Source organism: Tiliqua scincoides, chromosome 1, assembly GCF_035046505.1.
Source record: "Tiliqua scincoides isolate rTilSci1 chromosome 1, rTilSci1.hap2, whole genome shotgun sequence".
Taxonomy (NCBI): domain Eukaryota; kingdom Metazoa; phylum Chordata; class Lepidosauria; order Squamata; family Scincidae; genus Tiliqua; species Tiliqua scincoides.
In genome coordinates, this window is record NC_089821.1 from 176,566,389 (window position 1) to 176,584,767 (window position 18,379).

The 18,379-nt window shown below is 41.4% G+C and overlaps 1 protein-coding gene across 1 annotated transcript in view; it reads right to left on the reverse strand.

Moving 5' to 3' along the window:
• The window catches only part of LOC136646447 (collagen alpha-1(IX) chain-like), a 76,937-nt gene that overhangs the window by 6,340 nt on the left and 52,218 nt on the right, over nucleotides 1-18,379 (reverse strand). The window contains exons 29-34 of the mRNA XM_066622704.1: nucleotides 11,367-11,420; nucleotides 10,562-10,633; nucleotides 5,299-5,334; nucleotides 5,148-5,192; nucleotides 3,717-3,749; nucleotides 603-749 (exon numbers count right to left, since the gene is read on the reverse strand). Of these exons, the coding sequence (XP_066478801.1) occupies nucleotides 603-749; nucleotides 3,717-3,749; nucleotides 5,148-5,192; nucleotides 5,299-5,334; nucleotides 10,562-10,633; nucleotides 11,367-11,420 (387 nt within the window). The remainder of the gene's footprint in view (nucleotides 1-602; nucleotides 750-3,716; nucleotides 3,750-5,147; nucleotides 5,193-5,298; nucleotides 5,335-10,561; nucleotides 10,634-11,366; nucleotides 11,421-18,379) is intronic.

Below are 18,379 nucleotides of genomic sequence, written 5' to 3' on the forward strand. Positions count from 1 at the left end.
TTATTTTGTTATATGGCATATATATTTATTCTATTTCATTGTATTCTAAACACCCTACTAGGTGGGGGAAAGCAGGATACAAAACAAAACACCAAAACACTGAACAGAACCAAAGAGTTCAGAAATTGTGAGTTTCGCTTAACTATGGATGGGCACTTCTGTCTTGGATCTTTTAAGCCTGTTTAGCCCACAAATCCCAGAGACTCCCAAATGGCTATGCCAACAGCCAAGGTGGCACCATCATCTTCAGGTCAGCTGCTATCAGCTTGATTTTTCTGAGCATGTATGCTGCATTACCCTGCTAATTGGGCAAAGAGGCAGAAGTAGTTCCCTTTTACATTAAGCAGGGGGAGAGCTTAATAAAAAAGCAGGGGGAGATCCCTCTTCACCCCAGCATGGTGTCTTTTACAGTGGCTGTTGCTGGTGGCATCCTGAAACCAGGACAAATGTGCGAAGCATGGCAGCCAACACAAATGACCAAATAGCCACAATGCCAGTGGAAGGACAATGAACCTTCCACTTGTACCTTCGTTTCTAAGGCACCCTTGCCATGAGATGCTCCAGTGAGAAAAATACCTGTGTTAAAGAAAAACATTACTTACAGCTGGGCCTTCACTGCCAGGTAGGCCTGGCGCACCTTGTTCACCTTGCATGCCACGAGGCCCTGGTGGCCCACGTAATCCTTCTATACCAGATAAGCCACGACTTCCTTCAGGCCCACGTGATCCAGGTTCACCAGGATTCCCAGCCTAAAAATAGTATGCATGTTAAGCTCTTGCACAGCAAGCTACTCTTCCACATGGAGACTGCGAGATACCTGGAACAACGCGAGACACACAAATATGCTCAGGTTTCCATACAATTTACTATGGAAAATGAATCATTTTTAGAGAACCAGGATTGGACATTTGCAGATTTGTGCCTTATTGAAGAGCATCACAGTGCCTGGAAAAGAGACTGGCTGTTCAGAAAATGACATATCCCTTTCTAATGACTGCCATGACATCCCAGCATTCCAAAATTGGTTCCGCTCCCATAACTGGGACTCTGGCTAGATCTGGCAACTTCTGCTGAAGAGGAAAGAAAGGATATAATATAGGCTATGAAGAAATCCAGCATGGCAATTTTTCCAGCAGCTGTTGCTGGTGTCTCTTCTGCATCTTCTCTGTGAGCTTTTAGGGGACAGGGGAGCCATTTATTGATTTGTTTTGCTATGTAAACCACATTATGAACTACTTTTTGTGGAAAAGTGGTATATAAATATTTATCACTAATAATAAAATAATACCACTTCCAGTGCCTTACATGGAGCAGCAGATCTGGGTTTTCCTTTGGTGGGGAAGCTGAGTTCTTTCAGCTATAAGAGAACTATATTTATGCATTACTATGAGTAAATAGATAGGAAAGCAGAGCTGCATAGCAAGTGATATTTGCTTTCTCCTGTCCCCACAGGCACCTCCACAGTGATACATAACTTAAGCAGTGTGGATCCCTGGAGCAATTCTCCACTTTTGCCTTCACAGAAATCCTATGAATATATTAAATTTTTAAAAACAGCTTAACTACCAATAAGGCCATAAACTACGAGAGCCTTTAAGCTTCCCATTTTTTGTATTCTATAAATATAACTGCAGAGGAAATATTAGATATGCCAGAAATTGTTAACACAACTGTTTGCAGACTGCTGCCTTTTTTCTTCCTGGGAGAAAAAATTAATTGCCACCATTTCTCTTCTCAGAGAAACAGAGAACACTGAAGCCAGCACTAGTAGCCACAATGTGTTCCATCCCTGGAATTTTTTTTTTTTTAAATGGTAAAACTCTCACAAAGATATGTGGTTGTCATGCAGAGATGAAAAAAAACGGAAATTGAATGAGTTAGCAATGAACTTTCATTTGCCAGGCTTCCTACATCTCCTCCTGGTACTAGATTTCTTGGGTTCTGCAAGACCTTGATAGCATATTGCAGACCAGCCCTTTTCATATTCCATTCCATACTTCAGAATAAGGCAGGAGTCACTGGCGAGAGCAACACAATTGTGTCATTGTTTTTAACAAACTTCATTTCAAAATAAAGTATGTTCAAGATCTAAATCACCCACCATTATGAAAGCTGTATACTTTGGTGTGGTCCATGATCTGAGGTTAACTTGACTCTAGTTTTGTTCACTGCACAGTCAATTGTATGTATAATACAAAAGCTATGCAGGGAGTAATCTTCCCCCTCCCCATCAACATTTCTGCACAAAGAACATTTCTTATTATTGTCTCTTGAGGCAAATATATGAGCACCACACATTTCTACTTTTCAATCAGATTTGGAGTGACCTCTCTAACCATTGTTGTTCACACGAACCCACAACTAAGTCCTCTTTTCCTTTCTAAGCCAGCAAGCACTGGCAGCCTGAAAACTCTGGAATTGCTCAATTTAAAAAAAAAAAAAAGTGAGATGTCTGTGAGAAGACAAGCTGAAGCTGCTGAAATGTCCCTTCTGCTCAATTGTTAAAGGTTCAGGAGCCCTGAGTTTGAAAGGTCAGCCACACTTGACTTAGAGACTAATTAGCTGCAAGTGATACAAGAGGAAATCTTAATCATATTTTAAAGATATGGAAGAGCCCAATTACAATGTGGACTGGACTTCCCTTTTAATAGCGCTGCTTCTGCTGAGGCCCTGCTTTGCAGCTGAGAGATGCCCTGTACAGTGACACCTTGGTAGAAGTGGTGCTGCTCAATGGGCAACCTGCATGATAATTGGGCTCCCCAGTATCTCAGCAGCAAGTCTCTTCTCCCTTTCTCACCCCTCTTGGTTTGCCCCTTCCCTTGTACCATTCCTCACCTTTAGAGGCCTCCTTCTGTCTCTCCTTCCCAATGACTCAGCAGAATCAGTGCCACTGAAAGGAAAGCCTGCACGATAATTGGGCTCTCCCAATGCCACCCTTCCAGCAGCGCTGCTTCTGCCAATACATCACTTCACTGCTCAGGCTCTGAGAGCAGCTGATGGTGGTGCTGGGAGAGCCCAATTATCACATGGGTCAAATACAGAGCTACTGTGGGCAGATACAGCCCATGGGCCTTCTGTATGACACCCCTAGTCTACAGCAGCATGGGAGGGAGTGAAAAGGAGCAGAGGGGCGGGAGAGCTGGGGACCTGTAGGACTTTGGCATCACATGTTCTGCTCTCATGAAAATAGCACATGAAGGGCATGACTGAGAGTGAAACTAAGCAGGGAAAAAGTTTTGAAACCATCTCAACAAAAACTTAGGGGCTACATTACACACTTCCTAGATCTTCAAATATGGGCCTAAGTCAACCAAATTCTACATCTAGATTCAATTTATGCAATGCGATATGAATTCAAGCTGCACAGTCCGGTACAAAACTACAGTTCACAGACTCTATTATGGCGTGTCTCTTCCTTTTTCACAGAGACTCATTCATTGAACTCTGTCTTCACTCACACTCACACTATCCCACACCTCATCTCCACATACCAGGGGGTCACATTTCTCATTTCTGGGGGGAAAAAACCCTCTAGTAACTCACAGCTTTAAAACCAAAATGATGAATAACAGATCACATTTGCCTTAACTTCCTTGCTTGAGGAACTAAATATTTAAACTCCATTTGTGAAGCTAAACAACCACCCCTTGTTTGAAACATTCTGCTGATTTATCATGCTTTGAATTTTCTATAACAATGTAGTTTATCATACTTACGGATCCCTTAGGGCCTGGCAAACCCATGTCACCCTAACAAAACAAGATTAATTATGTCAAGATGGCATGTGCAGTTGTAAATATAATGGATTTCATATCATTGTCTAAATGTTTGAAAATGATACCACTATTAGGAGAAAAGAGGCTTCTTTGTAATCAAGGTAGGCTTTAAAAAGTTTTTAAAAATGATGTAGATGAATAAATGTTACAACTTCATATTAGAACAAAAGGTTAAGAAAAGACTAAAAGAAGGGATTAACTTCTGGAGCAACTGTGGGCCCATCCTATCCAACTTTCCAGCAATAGTGTAGCTGCAAAGCAGCCTCAAGGTAAGGAAACAAAAGTTTCCATACCTTGAGGAGGCCTCTGTGACTGCCTCCCCAACACAGGAAGCAGTGCATACCCCTTTGGCACAGCAGTACTAGCACTGGAAAATCTGGTAGGATTGGGCTCTGTATCATTCTTGCATTCATATCATTTTTCACACACACACACACACACACAACATAGCCACAAAATCTAGTGCAAAGCTTTTGCCCTGACTCAACTAATGCAGATCTGGTGTAGAGGGTATTTGGTAATTTTTTTTTCAAGTGAAGAGACAACCTGAATAACAGATGCCACTGATATGAATATAGGAACCAAAGTTCACAACCACAGTGATATCTCAGTGGCCCCAGTTATGTCTGTCAACAAAGATTCAGTATGCAACTGATGAATTTAGTATTCAACTGTTGGCCCACAAATTCCCTGAAACACCTTTTGTAATCCTGAGCACAATCAACTGTGAAGAGCATTGCAAATCTGGTTAATACCTTGCTTTGCAAGTAAGGTAAAAGATTTCCTTCGGAGCAGCCTGTGTGCACCATCAGAAATAGCATTTTCCCTCTAGCCCACAAGCCAACAACACAGGTTGCTGATATTTGTGATTGCAGTCTCTGGAGCTGTACTGATCCCTAATCAGAGATCATCTTCTGTGTATGGAATAGCAGCACTAGTAGGTGGTTGTCCCCATTTCCAAAATGGCACAGCAATATCATATTACTACCGGTAGGAAGACCAAATAACACAGATGTGTTCTTTGCTTAGGAACTTATTGGCCACACTAATTCTGGGAAGACTGGCTGCAACCCTGATTAATGTCTGAGAAGTAGTGAAAAGAAGAGTAATCTATTCTGCAAGTGTCCATTATTTAATGTTGGCAAAAGACTTCTTGAAGCACATTCAACTTTCTCCCTCATATTTTCAGAAATATTACAAAGATTCCTAGACATCCAAACCCTTTTCAGTCATGCTAAATGTGCAAATCTTGCTGCAATAAGTTCCGTTGACTAATTTTTCCAAGTTGCAGGGGACAAAAATCCCATATCTATCTTGTCAGATTTGTGTCTGTAAAGCTTTAAAATGGATGATTTGAAAAGTAGCTCTTACAAGGTCGCCTCTGTGTCCTGACTCTCCTTCTCCACCAGCAGCACCCTGTATTGTAACAAGAAGTGTATTATAAAATAGGTGTCATACATTTTCCAGAATTTTGACAATGCTGGAAACAAGAGAGACAACAAAAATATATAGATATACTCACTTGTTCTCCTTTAGGCCCTGGTTCACCAACTGAACCCTATATGCAAATTAAAAACAATGTATATTTTATTATTTTGCAATCAAAATATTAGTGAATGGAAAGACAGTTAAAGGTGGCCCGAAAAATTACGCATGGAAACAATTAGATTTTGCATTTAGACTGCATGCTGTGTATGATTAACATTTACAAAACTGTATTCACGGGAATAAGTAAGGTTAGAAGGATGAAAAGGATAAGTGGTGCCCTGCTGGTTCAGAACAAAGGCCCAACTATGCCAGCATTGTGTCTTCCACAATGGGACCAGATACCTCTGAGAAGCAAGAGAGGTAGGCAAACAGCCCTCTCCTGAAGTTGCTTCTCATTATGGAGCCCATTACAACAGCAGATGCAATTCCTGCTGTTGTAAAATGGCCACCAATGTAAAATGGCCACCAATTACAACAGCACTCTGTTGGTGGCCATTTTGTGTGTGCTGCAACTCCAGACCAGATAAGGCAGTGGTGGGGGCAGGGACCACGTTAGGCAGTGGTGAGGGCGGGGAGTGGCCAGGGAAGGGGCAGACAGGGTAAAACCCACCAGGGAGGAGGGAGAAATGTGGGGGAAGGCGGTGGCAGATCAGAAGAATGACATGCGCGGTATCTTATCGCCTCCATTTGAAAGCTCCCTACCCCTTTCTTCTCCTTGGACTTGAGCCAGCTAAAGAGCTGGTGCAGGTCTGAGGAAACCAATTGGCAAGCAGGAGGCTTACAGACGGGTAAGAGGAAATAATTCCCCTTTCCGTCCCAAGGCTCTCAGGGCCCCACACCTACGTGCTTTAATGCACACAGGGAGCTCCTCTAAAAGCAAGTTCCAAATTTCCCTATTCACTTCAATGGAGGAGGGAGAAGTGAATGTGGGGCTCTTCCCTTTCTTTGCCCTTCCACAACATTTTTCTGGTGTTGCAACTATGGATAAGCTGTGCTTCAATATAGCAAATTGTTGCTGACTCCTTTATATTGAAGACATGCATACACAACACATGGTTTCATTTACAGTCGCACCCTGCCTTGGCTTTCATATACAGCAACACACCTGCTAAGTGGCAAGAAGACATCAAGACAAGGGGGAAAATAGCAATAAAAGTAAAATACATAAAGATATTCAGTGCATCTGACTATCTCAGGTTTCTGAAAGATAAATTTTACATTGCGCTTGAAAAAATAAAATAATTCTGACTGTGTTTATATAATGCACTGTTCTTTAGCCAATGGAACATACAGATAAAAAGAATCTAAAAATGTTGCATAGGACCCACTGCAACAGTATGCTACACTAAGACTTTCATTTCAGAATACTGGCAGGCAGAGTGCATCACTGTTCCTGTGGACTTGCATCCTGGAGGACCAGTACTCTGTGCACAGGGCCACTGATTATGGCCACTTCTGGCATTTACAATATTGGATATGGATGACTCCCATGGATTGGATTATGGTCATCCAAGTTTTCATTTCTGTATATGCACTTGGCAGCTTCCAGCACTCTTTGTATGGTATTTCAGCACACAAGCAAGAGGGAAGTTACATCCTTATCTACAGATAGACTGATCTCAGTCTTTTTGCAGCCATGTAGATGGAAGCTGGATTATTAAACCAGCTCAAGTCTATAAAATACACTAAGACCCCAAGTTATGTCCTGGTTTCATTCTGGAGGTTTGTGCAGAAGTTGGAACAGATGTACTGTGCTGTGTCGTAACTGTGCTGTGTAAGGTGTGGGGGACTCTAGAACACAAATATTGATAAAATGTAAAGGAACATTAGCCTTTGTACCTTTGTATTATAGAATAGGTAGCAATTCCCTTCTCCAGCAATGCTTCTTCTTGAGTCCCATACTGCTATTGTCATCATAAGCACCTCCTGCTTCCACATTTAAGATATAATTGTCCTACAAATTTAAATGGAGAACACAGGTCTTAAAACAAGAATATGCAGTATTTTCTCCATGTTATTGAATGGGCCAATGGCAGTTTGCTTTTAATGTGGAAACAGGAAGAATTCATGACATGGAAAGTAGCATGGACTCAGAAGAATCTTTTCCTGTGCATTGCTGGAAAGAAAGTGCTCAACCTAATCAGAATAGACTATATCCTCCAGATCAGGAGCCATCAAATCCCAGCCAACGGGCCAGATCCAGTCCTCCAAGATTCTCACATCTACAAAAGAAACAATCCTTATGTTTTAATATCTCAGTTGGCCAATAAATATTTGATTTTTCCCCCTGCCTTTTCCAAGGACATTCTCAGCAAGAAAACATTATGGATATTTAATTCTTAATCCTTATATATTGAGCACTGCAATAACTAATGTGGAAGGTCTTCCAAAACTGCTCTACCATACAACATTACTCCAAAGTCAGTCAAGTTGAGTCAAGTTCCCTCAGACTGGTTAAAACTCAGGAAGTTTAAAACTGTAGCCTGCCTCAGATGAAAGCACTGACAAGGGTGCCCTGGTAAAAGTGTAGCAGACATATATATTCTAGATCTGCATGGCCTTCTTCCCTCAAAACCTTTCCTGCATGAAATGTGGGATGCCTCTTTTGACCAGATGATGGGCCCAACCCTATCCAACCTTCCAGGGCTGATGCAGCCACAAGTCAGCTCGAGGAGGCCTCCATGACTGCCCCATCACCACAGGATGCAGTGCATGCCCATTGCCCGATGCTGGCTAAGTAGTACCGCTACTCTGAAAGAAACAAGATGGGCTCTACTTCCAGTTACAATTCCCTCCCCTATGAAGATCCTATTGTTCTTATCCAGTTAAACCCTATTTGAGTTCCGTTCCTTTGAGAAATGCCTCCTTCCCTTGGAATTGTATCCACAGCACCACTTGCTTTAAACAGCTCCCCTTCCCCAAGACTGCAAGCATGTGAGCCGAGGTGTATGTTGGAAAGTAAACAGGGAGCAGGGTGTGCTTGTGTATGTGTGTATGCATGCACATGGGTGTCCCTGAAGGGATCATTTCAAATAACTCTGGCTACAATCCTATCCACACTTTCCTGGGAGTAAGCCCCATTCACTATAACTAGACTTACTTCTGAGTAGACATGCATAGGATTGGGCTCTTCACTCTCTCCAGAGCTTGGAAACATGCTCTGCCTTCAAGAACAGATAGCATCCCCTTGTTTGTGCCTCACTGGTTTTTCCTTCCTTCTTTCCCCCTCCTTTTCAGTGCTGCCTCTGCCAGGAGACCCTGGCAGTTTCATTTCAATTTTCATTTAACCAGCATCTTCTGGGTTCTTTCATTTTTTCCCCTAGTCTGCCAGGTACCACTCATGTTCATCTGGATGAGTTTCTAGCCTTACATCATCATTTGCAGTTTCTCTCTTCCACTTCAGCCTTTATAACTCTGCTCACCTATATAAACAACAATTGGTTATCGCAGCTTTGTACTTCTATGTTGTTCCTCTTGTTCACCGTATTCATTTCTACAAATAAAAACTCACTTATTTGAACTGCTTGGGCTTTGTGTTATGCCCTAGCCCCCTTCCCTTCCACAGTGCCAGTCTCAAGTGCACCATGACCAAAGGAAAAAAGAGCCCTAGACATGTGAATGTTTGGGGGAGAGGTACATGCACACTTCTCACCAGAACATTCGTAGTAATAGCAGTAGATGAAGTATGTTAATGCCTACCTACAATTGCAGTGAACTATAAACTTTCACACAAACCCAAGAAATATCTACAGAAGCATTTATAAGATACAGGACACAGTTGAAGTGTCAGGGGCATATAAGTGGCTGCCAGACCAGGGTACTGCCTAGTTCAGTACTTTATATATCAGTGAGCAGCAGATCTCTCCAAGGTTTCAGACAGAGTTCTTTCCTAGTCTTCCTTGGAGATAACTGGGATAACTTCTGTTCATGATTAATGTCCATTAATGATTACTATCTGCATTTTAAGAGGTTATATTAAAAGCTAAACAATACTTAAGCTGAATTGGGAAGCAAATATCCAAAAATATAGAGATCATACAGGAACATGGACACCATAGTTACAGTGGAGAGTCCCAGTCAGTTGTGTACTAGCAAATGCTGAAAACCAGCTATTATTGATCTTCCCTTGGGAACAAATGCTTTCCAAGTTCATTCCTTGGAAGGGATTGCTCTGGGATTCAACAGCACTCTGGCAACTCAGCTAAAGCTATTGTGATGAATGTTGCTTGTCAGAGCATCAAACATCCCCCCTGCACAGACAAAGCAAAGAAAGCAACAGCAGAAGCGAGGAAGCCTTCCTGGGGAAAGGAGGTCTCCATCTCAGCCATCAAGTCAGAGCCAAGATTTTTTTCTAAGGCTGCTGACTAAGCACCCACTTCATTGCCTGTGAAAGCAATTGCCCAAATCATCTGGGAGGGCAAAAAGGAATCCTGTGGAACACTTGGAGGCTGTTTATTTATACATTTATATTGAGAAATGTGACTTTCTAGAAGAGTGAAAGACAATGGTCTCCAGCTGAAAAATAAGCCACCCAAGCAGTAGTGATACGCACACAGCAGAAGACAAGAGAATGGGGTCCAAAAGATTCATTCATACGTAATGAAGCTATCCTTATGCAGACAGGATGGCCTCAAACAAGCAGTCACAAGCTCAGTCATACAGCCAGATGTTTATGAAGGATGCAGAAGGACAGGATGGGAAAAAAAAAATTGCATTCCATAGTTTATCTGAGCAAAATATTTCAATACTGTATAGACAACAAAAACACCAGGAAGGTTTGTATGGATTTCAGAGAGAGGTGAAAAAGAACAAAAAGAAAACACTATTTATCCCTGCAAGGGAGGGGGATAAGATTGGGCTGTCAGAAGACCTATATATCTAGACTTCACTTATATAGTATTACAGGGCAATCCTATGCATGTCTATTGAGAGGTAAGCCCCACTGGGCTAAATGGGACTTTCTCCTAGCTAAATGTGTATAGCAGGGGTGGCCAACCTTTCAACTTTAGGGCTACTGGACCTTTAACAATTGCATGAAGGTGGAAATTTCAGCAGGTGCAGCTTGTCATCTGAGAGATGACAAGCTGCACCTGCTGGAAATTCCCTCCTTTACGCAATTTTTAAAGGTCCAGCAGCACTAAAGTTGAAAGGTTGGCCACCCCTGGGATATAGTATTGCAGTCCTAGTAATAATGTTCACTTTTTTTCTAGGTGGATTCAGTAATTTCGTGAGAAAGAAAAAGTTGGAATCACAGTGTCCGTCATGAACTTATTCCTAGTGGAAAACTCTATGCTTACCCTGTCACCTTTAGCACCTGGCAATCCTGGAGGCCCGGGTAAACCTGGGAGGCCAATGTCACCCTCAGTACCCTGTTGAAACAATTAAGGATGGCAGAACCTTAGGAGTTTTTTGTTTTTTTTTTAACTTAACAGTACTTGTTAACAAATAGGGTCCACCTCTGAAAACTAGCTTACACCTCCCCTATAAGAAGCATAACATAATAAGTAATGGTGAATGTACTGTAGTCAGAAAACCACTGCTTTTAGAATTCTCATGCGTGTTCTAAAAAGTTTCTGTTTTGATGGGGGAAAAGAATCCTGTGCTCCTTCACCCCATAGCGTGAGCATTCCTTTCTAACAGTGAACTCTTTCAGACGCCAAATATTCAGACTGCCCTTCTAGCAGACATCATGTAAATGATTTCTAAATCATTTCAAATAAGGCATTCATGCTCACTCCTTATTAATGCCAGGTTGCTGCTGGGGAAAAATCCCTCCAGCCCTAGCCTTTTAGCATTCCTGTTTCTGCCACATGAATAGCACATCCAACAGCTAACAACACTATCTTAATGCAATACACAAAGAAAGACTCCCATTTTCATCCTGCATACCAATTACATGCTTCTAACAGAATCTGTGAGATTGAAGTAACCAAAAAATGTGATTTTAGTAGAGTCACAGGCAGGGAGACAGGAAACTAACAATGACTCTATTTAGGTTTCTACTTTTTGTATAAATGAATAGGTTACTGCAGATCCTTATGGGAGCCATAAGCCCTTGGAAAAATAAACATATACTTGGTGGAAACAGACACAAACGCTTACCATTTTACCTGGTGGACCTGGAGGGCCAGCAGGACCCAGCTCACCTCTGCTACCCTTTTAGGAAACAAGAGAACATTGTTAAAGCACATAAGTAAATTTGCTGAAAGCAAAAAGAAACATTTAAAATATATTTTGTTAACATTGTGGGAACAACTTGATTTTAACAATCTGATAATAGAAAATAACACAAAATCTCAAATTTAAAAAAAAGAGGTTTCAAGTATCATTGAACTATATCCCAGCTAACAGTTGAATCTGTTGATAATTTCCATTGAAAACACTGCTACACATTATTTACACAATTGTTTCAGTAATACTATTTCTCAACATTTGTCCTCCTTTACACCACTTCACGTTTCACCAATTCAAAGTACCACCCAAAGTAACTGGCAATAACATCATTGCCAGTTACTTCTGGATTGGGAGGTCAAATGTGATGCATTTTGGATAGGAGGAATTTTTCTAGTGTAAAAAAGCAGGATTTGGAGCTCTGCCTGCCGACCCTTCTTCCACTGTTCGTTGTGTTGCATTCCTGGGTGCTGCTGGGTGGCAAGTGTCTAAAGGTCCTGTAAATACCACCAGAAACCACCTCAAGTACCACTGGTGGTACCTGTACCACTGGTTGATAAACACTGCCATAGTACATGATCCAGACTCATAAAACTGAAGCCTGAGTTTATGGGGGCTCAGCTCTAGCTTCAATTTTCAATGCTGAGGTTCATCTCAAGACTATGACACCATGATAAAATCAGCAGGTAAGGACCTCTGTACCATCTCCAGTGCTAGAAAACTGCAGCCCACCCACAATAAATGGGTTTATTAAGCATGGTTATGGTTCCGAAGGGGCCACGAGCTTGAGTAGCTTTAACATGAGATATTAACTGCTGCACAAAATACTTTGATGTCAGAAATAGCTGACAGAGGAGAAAAAACAAAGGGTGAAAATGAGCACCCTAAACAGGAACATAATTTTATTGAAGCTTACAATGAACAGTGGGCTAACTACAATATCCCCCCCTCCAATTATACAGATATCCAAAATGAATGGTAGTCAAATATACAGCCCTGGTACATAGAATATGTAAAGCAGCAGTGTTCAGCAAGATCAATATGATGGTATTGGGATATATAGACTTTGGAAGAGCACAACAATTTCTCAATTTATAGAGATTTTCTTTTTATTTGACAAGGGCAGACTGTTAATTCAATGCTCATTACTTCAAGTTTCAGTACTAGCAGCCTACAGCCTTTGTACTGGGGCATACAAAACGGCAACAATGGGTTTGTTTCTAAGAGCCATTTCACATGACCACATTGATACAGGAATATGTGAATTGATAAGCTCTGTGATGAGTAGCATACCTTACTCACTACATGGATGGTGGCCATTGCACAGAATTTTCATGACACTGCTAGACATCCCTGACAGCTCCTGGTCAATACACTCCACATGATATAGGTTCATAGTGAGTCACTCGTCAAGTTTCTCTACATACGACACTTATCAGGTGGAGCACTATCTACAAAGAGGCTATTTCAGCTGGCCTCCATGCGGGAACCATGTAACCAGGGATCAAATAGATGACATTTTGATTCACTAGTCCTTGAACATAGCCTAGCTATTTTGATTTAGATAAAAGCTTGGTGGTCAACTTGCTTCTTCTGCTTCAAAGGGGCTCTGTGATGCTCAGACTGTCAAAGGATCACCAAGAACTTTTGACAAACCTTGCACACCCTCAGTACCCAATGTGGAGTTAATAAACAATGAGTTTCTAAATAATATTAAGAACATTATTTGTATGAAGACTTTTAAGTGCAGCCTTTAGGGAACTGGGGAAAATTAAAAACAAATGAATACCTGGCATATAAAGTCAATAACATGCTTTTGAAAATTACTTTGTAATTGTTTTTCAGGCAGTTTATCAACTCATTATATGGGAGTTACATAATCCTATGAAAATTATGCACAGTAAGAATAGGGTTGGCATAAAACACCATAGAAAAATTTAATTCTAGATTTTACTACATGACTGGGCGTGGAACAAAAACACAGTAAGCATACATATAAAATACTTTTTTTTTTTAAAGATACACCACATCTCAAAATTGCATGAAATACATTTTTTTATATATACCGCAACACAAAATTGCATGAAATGACTTTTCAAACTAAGCGTGACTTGGAAATTTACTGAAAAATAATTAGGTATCCTGGAGAGATCAAACAACTCAGAGTCAAGATAAGTTTCCAGTCACTGCTTTTAGAAAAGCCTTAAGTTGTTAGCATGAGAAAAGTCTTTCAGACACGACACAAATGCTTTAAAAAACTTTCTGTGACCCAGAAAATTCATTAATCTTCTCCACAGCTACATTTAGCTACCCCTGCGACTCAGCTGCTACATATGCCTCTGGAATTTAGATTCAAATTAGAAATGAAAATGAAAATAATTCAAATTAGAATAACTTTGAAAGGCATTGAGCTATGTTGATTTCTGCAAGCATCATATCTGAATACACAATTGAAGGAATCAATTTTAATCAAAGATATTTCATGGGGAAAAGGTATATGCGAAAAAATAATGATGCTCTGGCAGCATCTGTTGCGAATAAAAACACAGCCACTGCCCATACTAGCATCTTCTGCTGTTTTGTCAAGGCTGAAACGAAGAGAAAAATATCCTCCTATAATAGTATGCATTAATTGAATTTATTTCAGATGAACAAGAGCGCGATACCATAGTCTTTCGAGACTGAAGGTTGCTAATACTAAATATTCAGCTCCGTTCAGGCACAGCACCAAACTATGGTTTGATATTATATGAACAAGCCAAGAATGAGCGAGGTGGATCCTGCTTCTCCTCTTCTGTTACATTAGATCTGGCCAGTGACTGTTTGCACTTGCTTTGAAAACAACACGCAAGGGCAAACCATAGTTTGCAAATTCAGATGTAGTAGTAAATTATAGCCCTCCTCCCAAATTACTGTAACTGGGTATATTGTATCCTCACCCAAGGTTGTTTCTGCTGCCTGTAACTAGTTGCAAGCAGCTAGAGTTGCACTGAGGCTTGACTTTGCTCAGAACCTACTCCAGATTTATAAAATGAGACTCAATTCACACATTGGTTCTGGAAATGGCAAAGCCAATACATACTGTCCTTAGCTTCTCATTTCAATGGGGAGAAACATCAGTTTGAAATATCTCCCACATGAAATATTCAAATGTTACCACGTCAGAAAACAGTGAAGTGTTCTACATGAGGTTCAGTTCACACAAATGACTCCCGCAGTGAACATAAGTTTGTGTCTATGTACTATTTTAAAATCAACTGATCTAAATATTAAGTTCTCTCAGCGCAATTCTAACTTGTGCTGGAACAGGCAGGCTGGCGGGCCTACACTGTATCCAACACAAGTTTGGGGCTGTCTGAGGGCCCAATCCTATCCAACTTTCCAGTTCCGGTGTAGCCACAATGCAACCTCGTGGTAAGGGAACACATGTCCCCATACCTTGAGAAGGTCCCAGGGACTGCCCCTCCACCACAGGATACAGTGCACACCCCACTGGCACAACTACAACAGCACTGGAAAATTGGATAAGATTGGGCCCAAGGCAAGGGGAACCTTTTCTCCTTACCCCAGGGAGAGCCGCAGCAGCCCCAAAGGGGCTACTCAGATCTGCACCACCAAAATCGGTAGCAGCCTAGGAGCAAGCAGCCCTGGGAATGGGGCTAGGATCTGGCATAAGTACCACCTGGCCCCACCTCCCAGTCTCCGTCCACCCCTTGGAATGCCTACCCTGAAACACCTCCCTCCCGCCTCTTCCACACCATCCCCATGACCCCTCAGACCCCTGAATAGTAACAGTACATACTTCTTTTCAAAAACTGTACCGGCCAAGCTTGAATGATGTAAACTCACCCATCCCCGGGGCTAGTATCAGTGTGGGGAGGCCAGCACACAGATGTGCACCAGCCTATCTCCCTGAATAGTTGTACAAAAGTGCTTTACAACACTTTCATGACACTCTTTGGCCAGCGCAAAGGACTTGCACCAGCCAAAGGGGTGCTTAGGATTGCGCCCTCTCTCTCACAAAAAAAAGTATAAATAAAAGCCTTGTTTAAGTCATTTATGCACAACGTTGCATATATGCAACAGGGACCAAATGCATATACCTGTGGGCCAGGCAAAAATGAGTTAATAATCCAGGGAAGTCTCAGTATGCAGGGATATCTCTCACATGTAAGGAAGGGCTTCCTGCTGTTGAATATGGGAAGGAAGATGACTCTGGGCATATATTTTAGGCCACCAAAGTCATCGTAATAAAGATACAGAGGCTTCTCCCCAGCTGTGTCCCTGGCTTATTTTGAGCTGTGTGTAATTACCTCCCTACTCACCCCCTTCCCATCCCATGTTTACAGATTACTTCCTTCTCTTTACATTCTATCTAACATCAAACAAAGGTACTTGTTTCATTCATATGCGTCACTCGCATAACAGGGCTATGAAGAGAGGCATTTGTTCCAAGGCACCCTTTTCAGCCCATACCAGCTGGGGAGAGTCATCAGCAGGAAAACAGCACAGAAGTAAATACCTCCTGCCTCTGTGTCATGGAGTCAGTTCAGATTGGGCCACACACGGCTGCTATGTTTACTTTAAAGCAAGGCCCTAACTGGAAGATGAAGCACTTAAAGTCTGGACTAGTTGGTTCTCTGCAGGTGCCGCACAACAGTGGCACTCCCTTGAAGACCTGTCTCAACAAAAACCAAAGCACTGTTAAGATTTCTCCATTCTAATAGCGTAGGTGCATTGCTCAGTGGGCATGTGCTTGCTCCAGAGGCCAGGGCTCAGTTAGACATCTATACTTGAGATTTTAAGTGGCAGGACAGGGAAAGCTCTCTGCTGACAGTAAGACTGGCAGAGTGAGTAAAGATGAACCACTCTGACGCGGTATTAACTGCCTCCTCCTATCTTGTCCTCATCTAACAAACTGCATCATCATCTCTGGTTATGGTCTGACACTTTGAAGCTTAAAAATTGGTGCTTTGGATCAATTTAGCATAAAGGAAAGTTTTAAAAGATTTAAACTGCAAATGAAATGTAGGAATAATTCAGAGCAATTTCCATAATGCGTGTGAAGCAAAACTAACTAGCAAAAGGATTATGAAAGACAGGAAGACATGTTTTGATTTATAACATTTAAGAAACAAGAATCCTATTGTCCTGTTTTTTTAAAAATGGAAACATTTCCCTCTTCTTTTCCTATTAAGAACAGAAGGAAGAGTTCATACAATAAATGAGTTACAGGTTTTATCCATAGCAGATATTCTTCTGAAAACATTTTAGTTCATACTTAAGTCCAAGTCTGCATCTTGTGGCATTACCCTGGTCTTTATAGTTTCTTCCACCTTAACCTTAATTTGCAAATCGACTGATAGGCATCCCAATGTCTTGGTGGCCTGCAAAGAGCTGTTCTGGCATAAGTCATTTTAGTGGTGAAAGTTTATTGACATCCCAGTGTCTGTGATGGGCTGATATTTGCTGTGTTAATATAATGAACTTGGCTCTTATAATGACCACCACATTTTTCTTTCGCTTCTGTTCTCTGTCCGACAAGGGTCCTCAGTGCTTCAACTAGTGCTGGAGAAAGAGTAGACTTTATGTTCGAAAGCGGGGTAGAGAGCAGCCATGGTTGTCTCACCATCAAGCAAAGGGATGATCCCGTCTAGCACCTCAAGCAGCTATTCTACACTGAGTCTGCTCAATTTGTCCATTTTAGGACTGTTACAAATCATGCTACATGCATTTGTAATCATGTGTTACAAATCACATCATACCAGAATGTTTTGTGTTGCTTAACATCCAGCCTGATGAAGAGGTTTGAAGAAAGCCTGATTAAGATTTTGCATTTATTTGGCTGGTCCTAATAATAATATTCTAGTAATCTATAATCTTTAGGGAACCACAGTTAAGGGTGGTGCCCAATGATTGCAGAGTGTTGTCTGGTCAGTTACTACTCTGCTTTTTAGAGCACACTGTGCAAATATCCTCAGAACGTGGTGATCATTTTTTTTTTTAACGTCACCTATATTCTGGGATTGTCACATTATGCCAAACGCAAGGAGGATGCCTGGTCATCTTGACACACCAACACTGATACAGCCATGCAAATGAGACATGTGCTACATCCTGTAGTGAGGAAGCAGTCATGCAGGCCTCCTCAAGGGAAGGGAACATTTGTTTCCTTACCTCAGGGCTGATTGTGCCTACATCAGCACTAGAAAGTTGAATAGGATTGGGCCCTAAACCAAAGCTAAAATATGTTGATCTGAGGGCCAGGTGAGTTATGATACCATGAACTAAATGGTGATTAGCTATCCTGTAATAGATGCTAGCTCTACAGGTCAGCTTGCAGGGGAAATACATGAAGACTAAAACTGCAATCCTATGCTCCCTTATCTGGAATATGCCTACTGAAAACAGTAGGGCTTACTTCCGCGTAAGTATAGGTTGGGATATAATGGCTGCAATCCTAAGTATACTTACTTGGGAGTAGATCTCAGTGAAAGACTCTCTTAATTCCTGATACATGGTTAAGACCGGGCTATAAATCCAGGTATCAGAGAACAAGTAGTGTAAACTGAAGTTTTAAAACAAAGTAGTGTTTTCATCACATGGTGCATCAGAAGTGAGATGACATAGAAATTGTAGGATGCTTTGCACTTCTGAAAGCTTGTACAAAACAAGACAAATATCTCTTGTTGGCTTTTGGAATAAAAAAAATTATCTTTGTATAATTTGAATCCACGGTTACAGCTTGGCAATGGGGGCTGTTAATCATTGACAGCTTGACAGCAACATGGACTGCTGGTTTTATAAACCCTCACTTGCATTTGATGGGATTAAGAACATAGTTTAGAAGATTAACTTACATTAGCCACTTGCAAAACTGTCCAGAGGTGCCCCAAAACATACATACAGGCATCAACACAGGCATTTGGAAAATAGTCACTCAA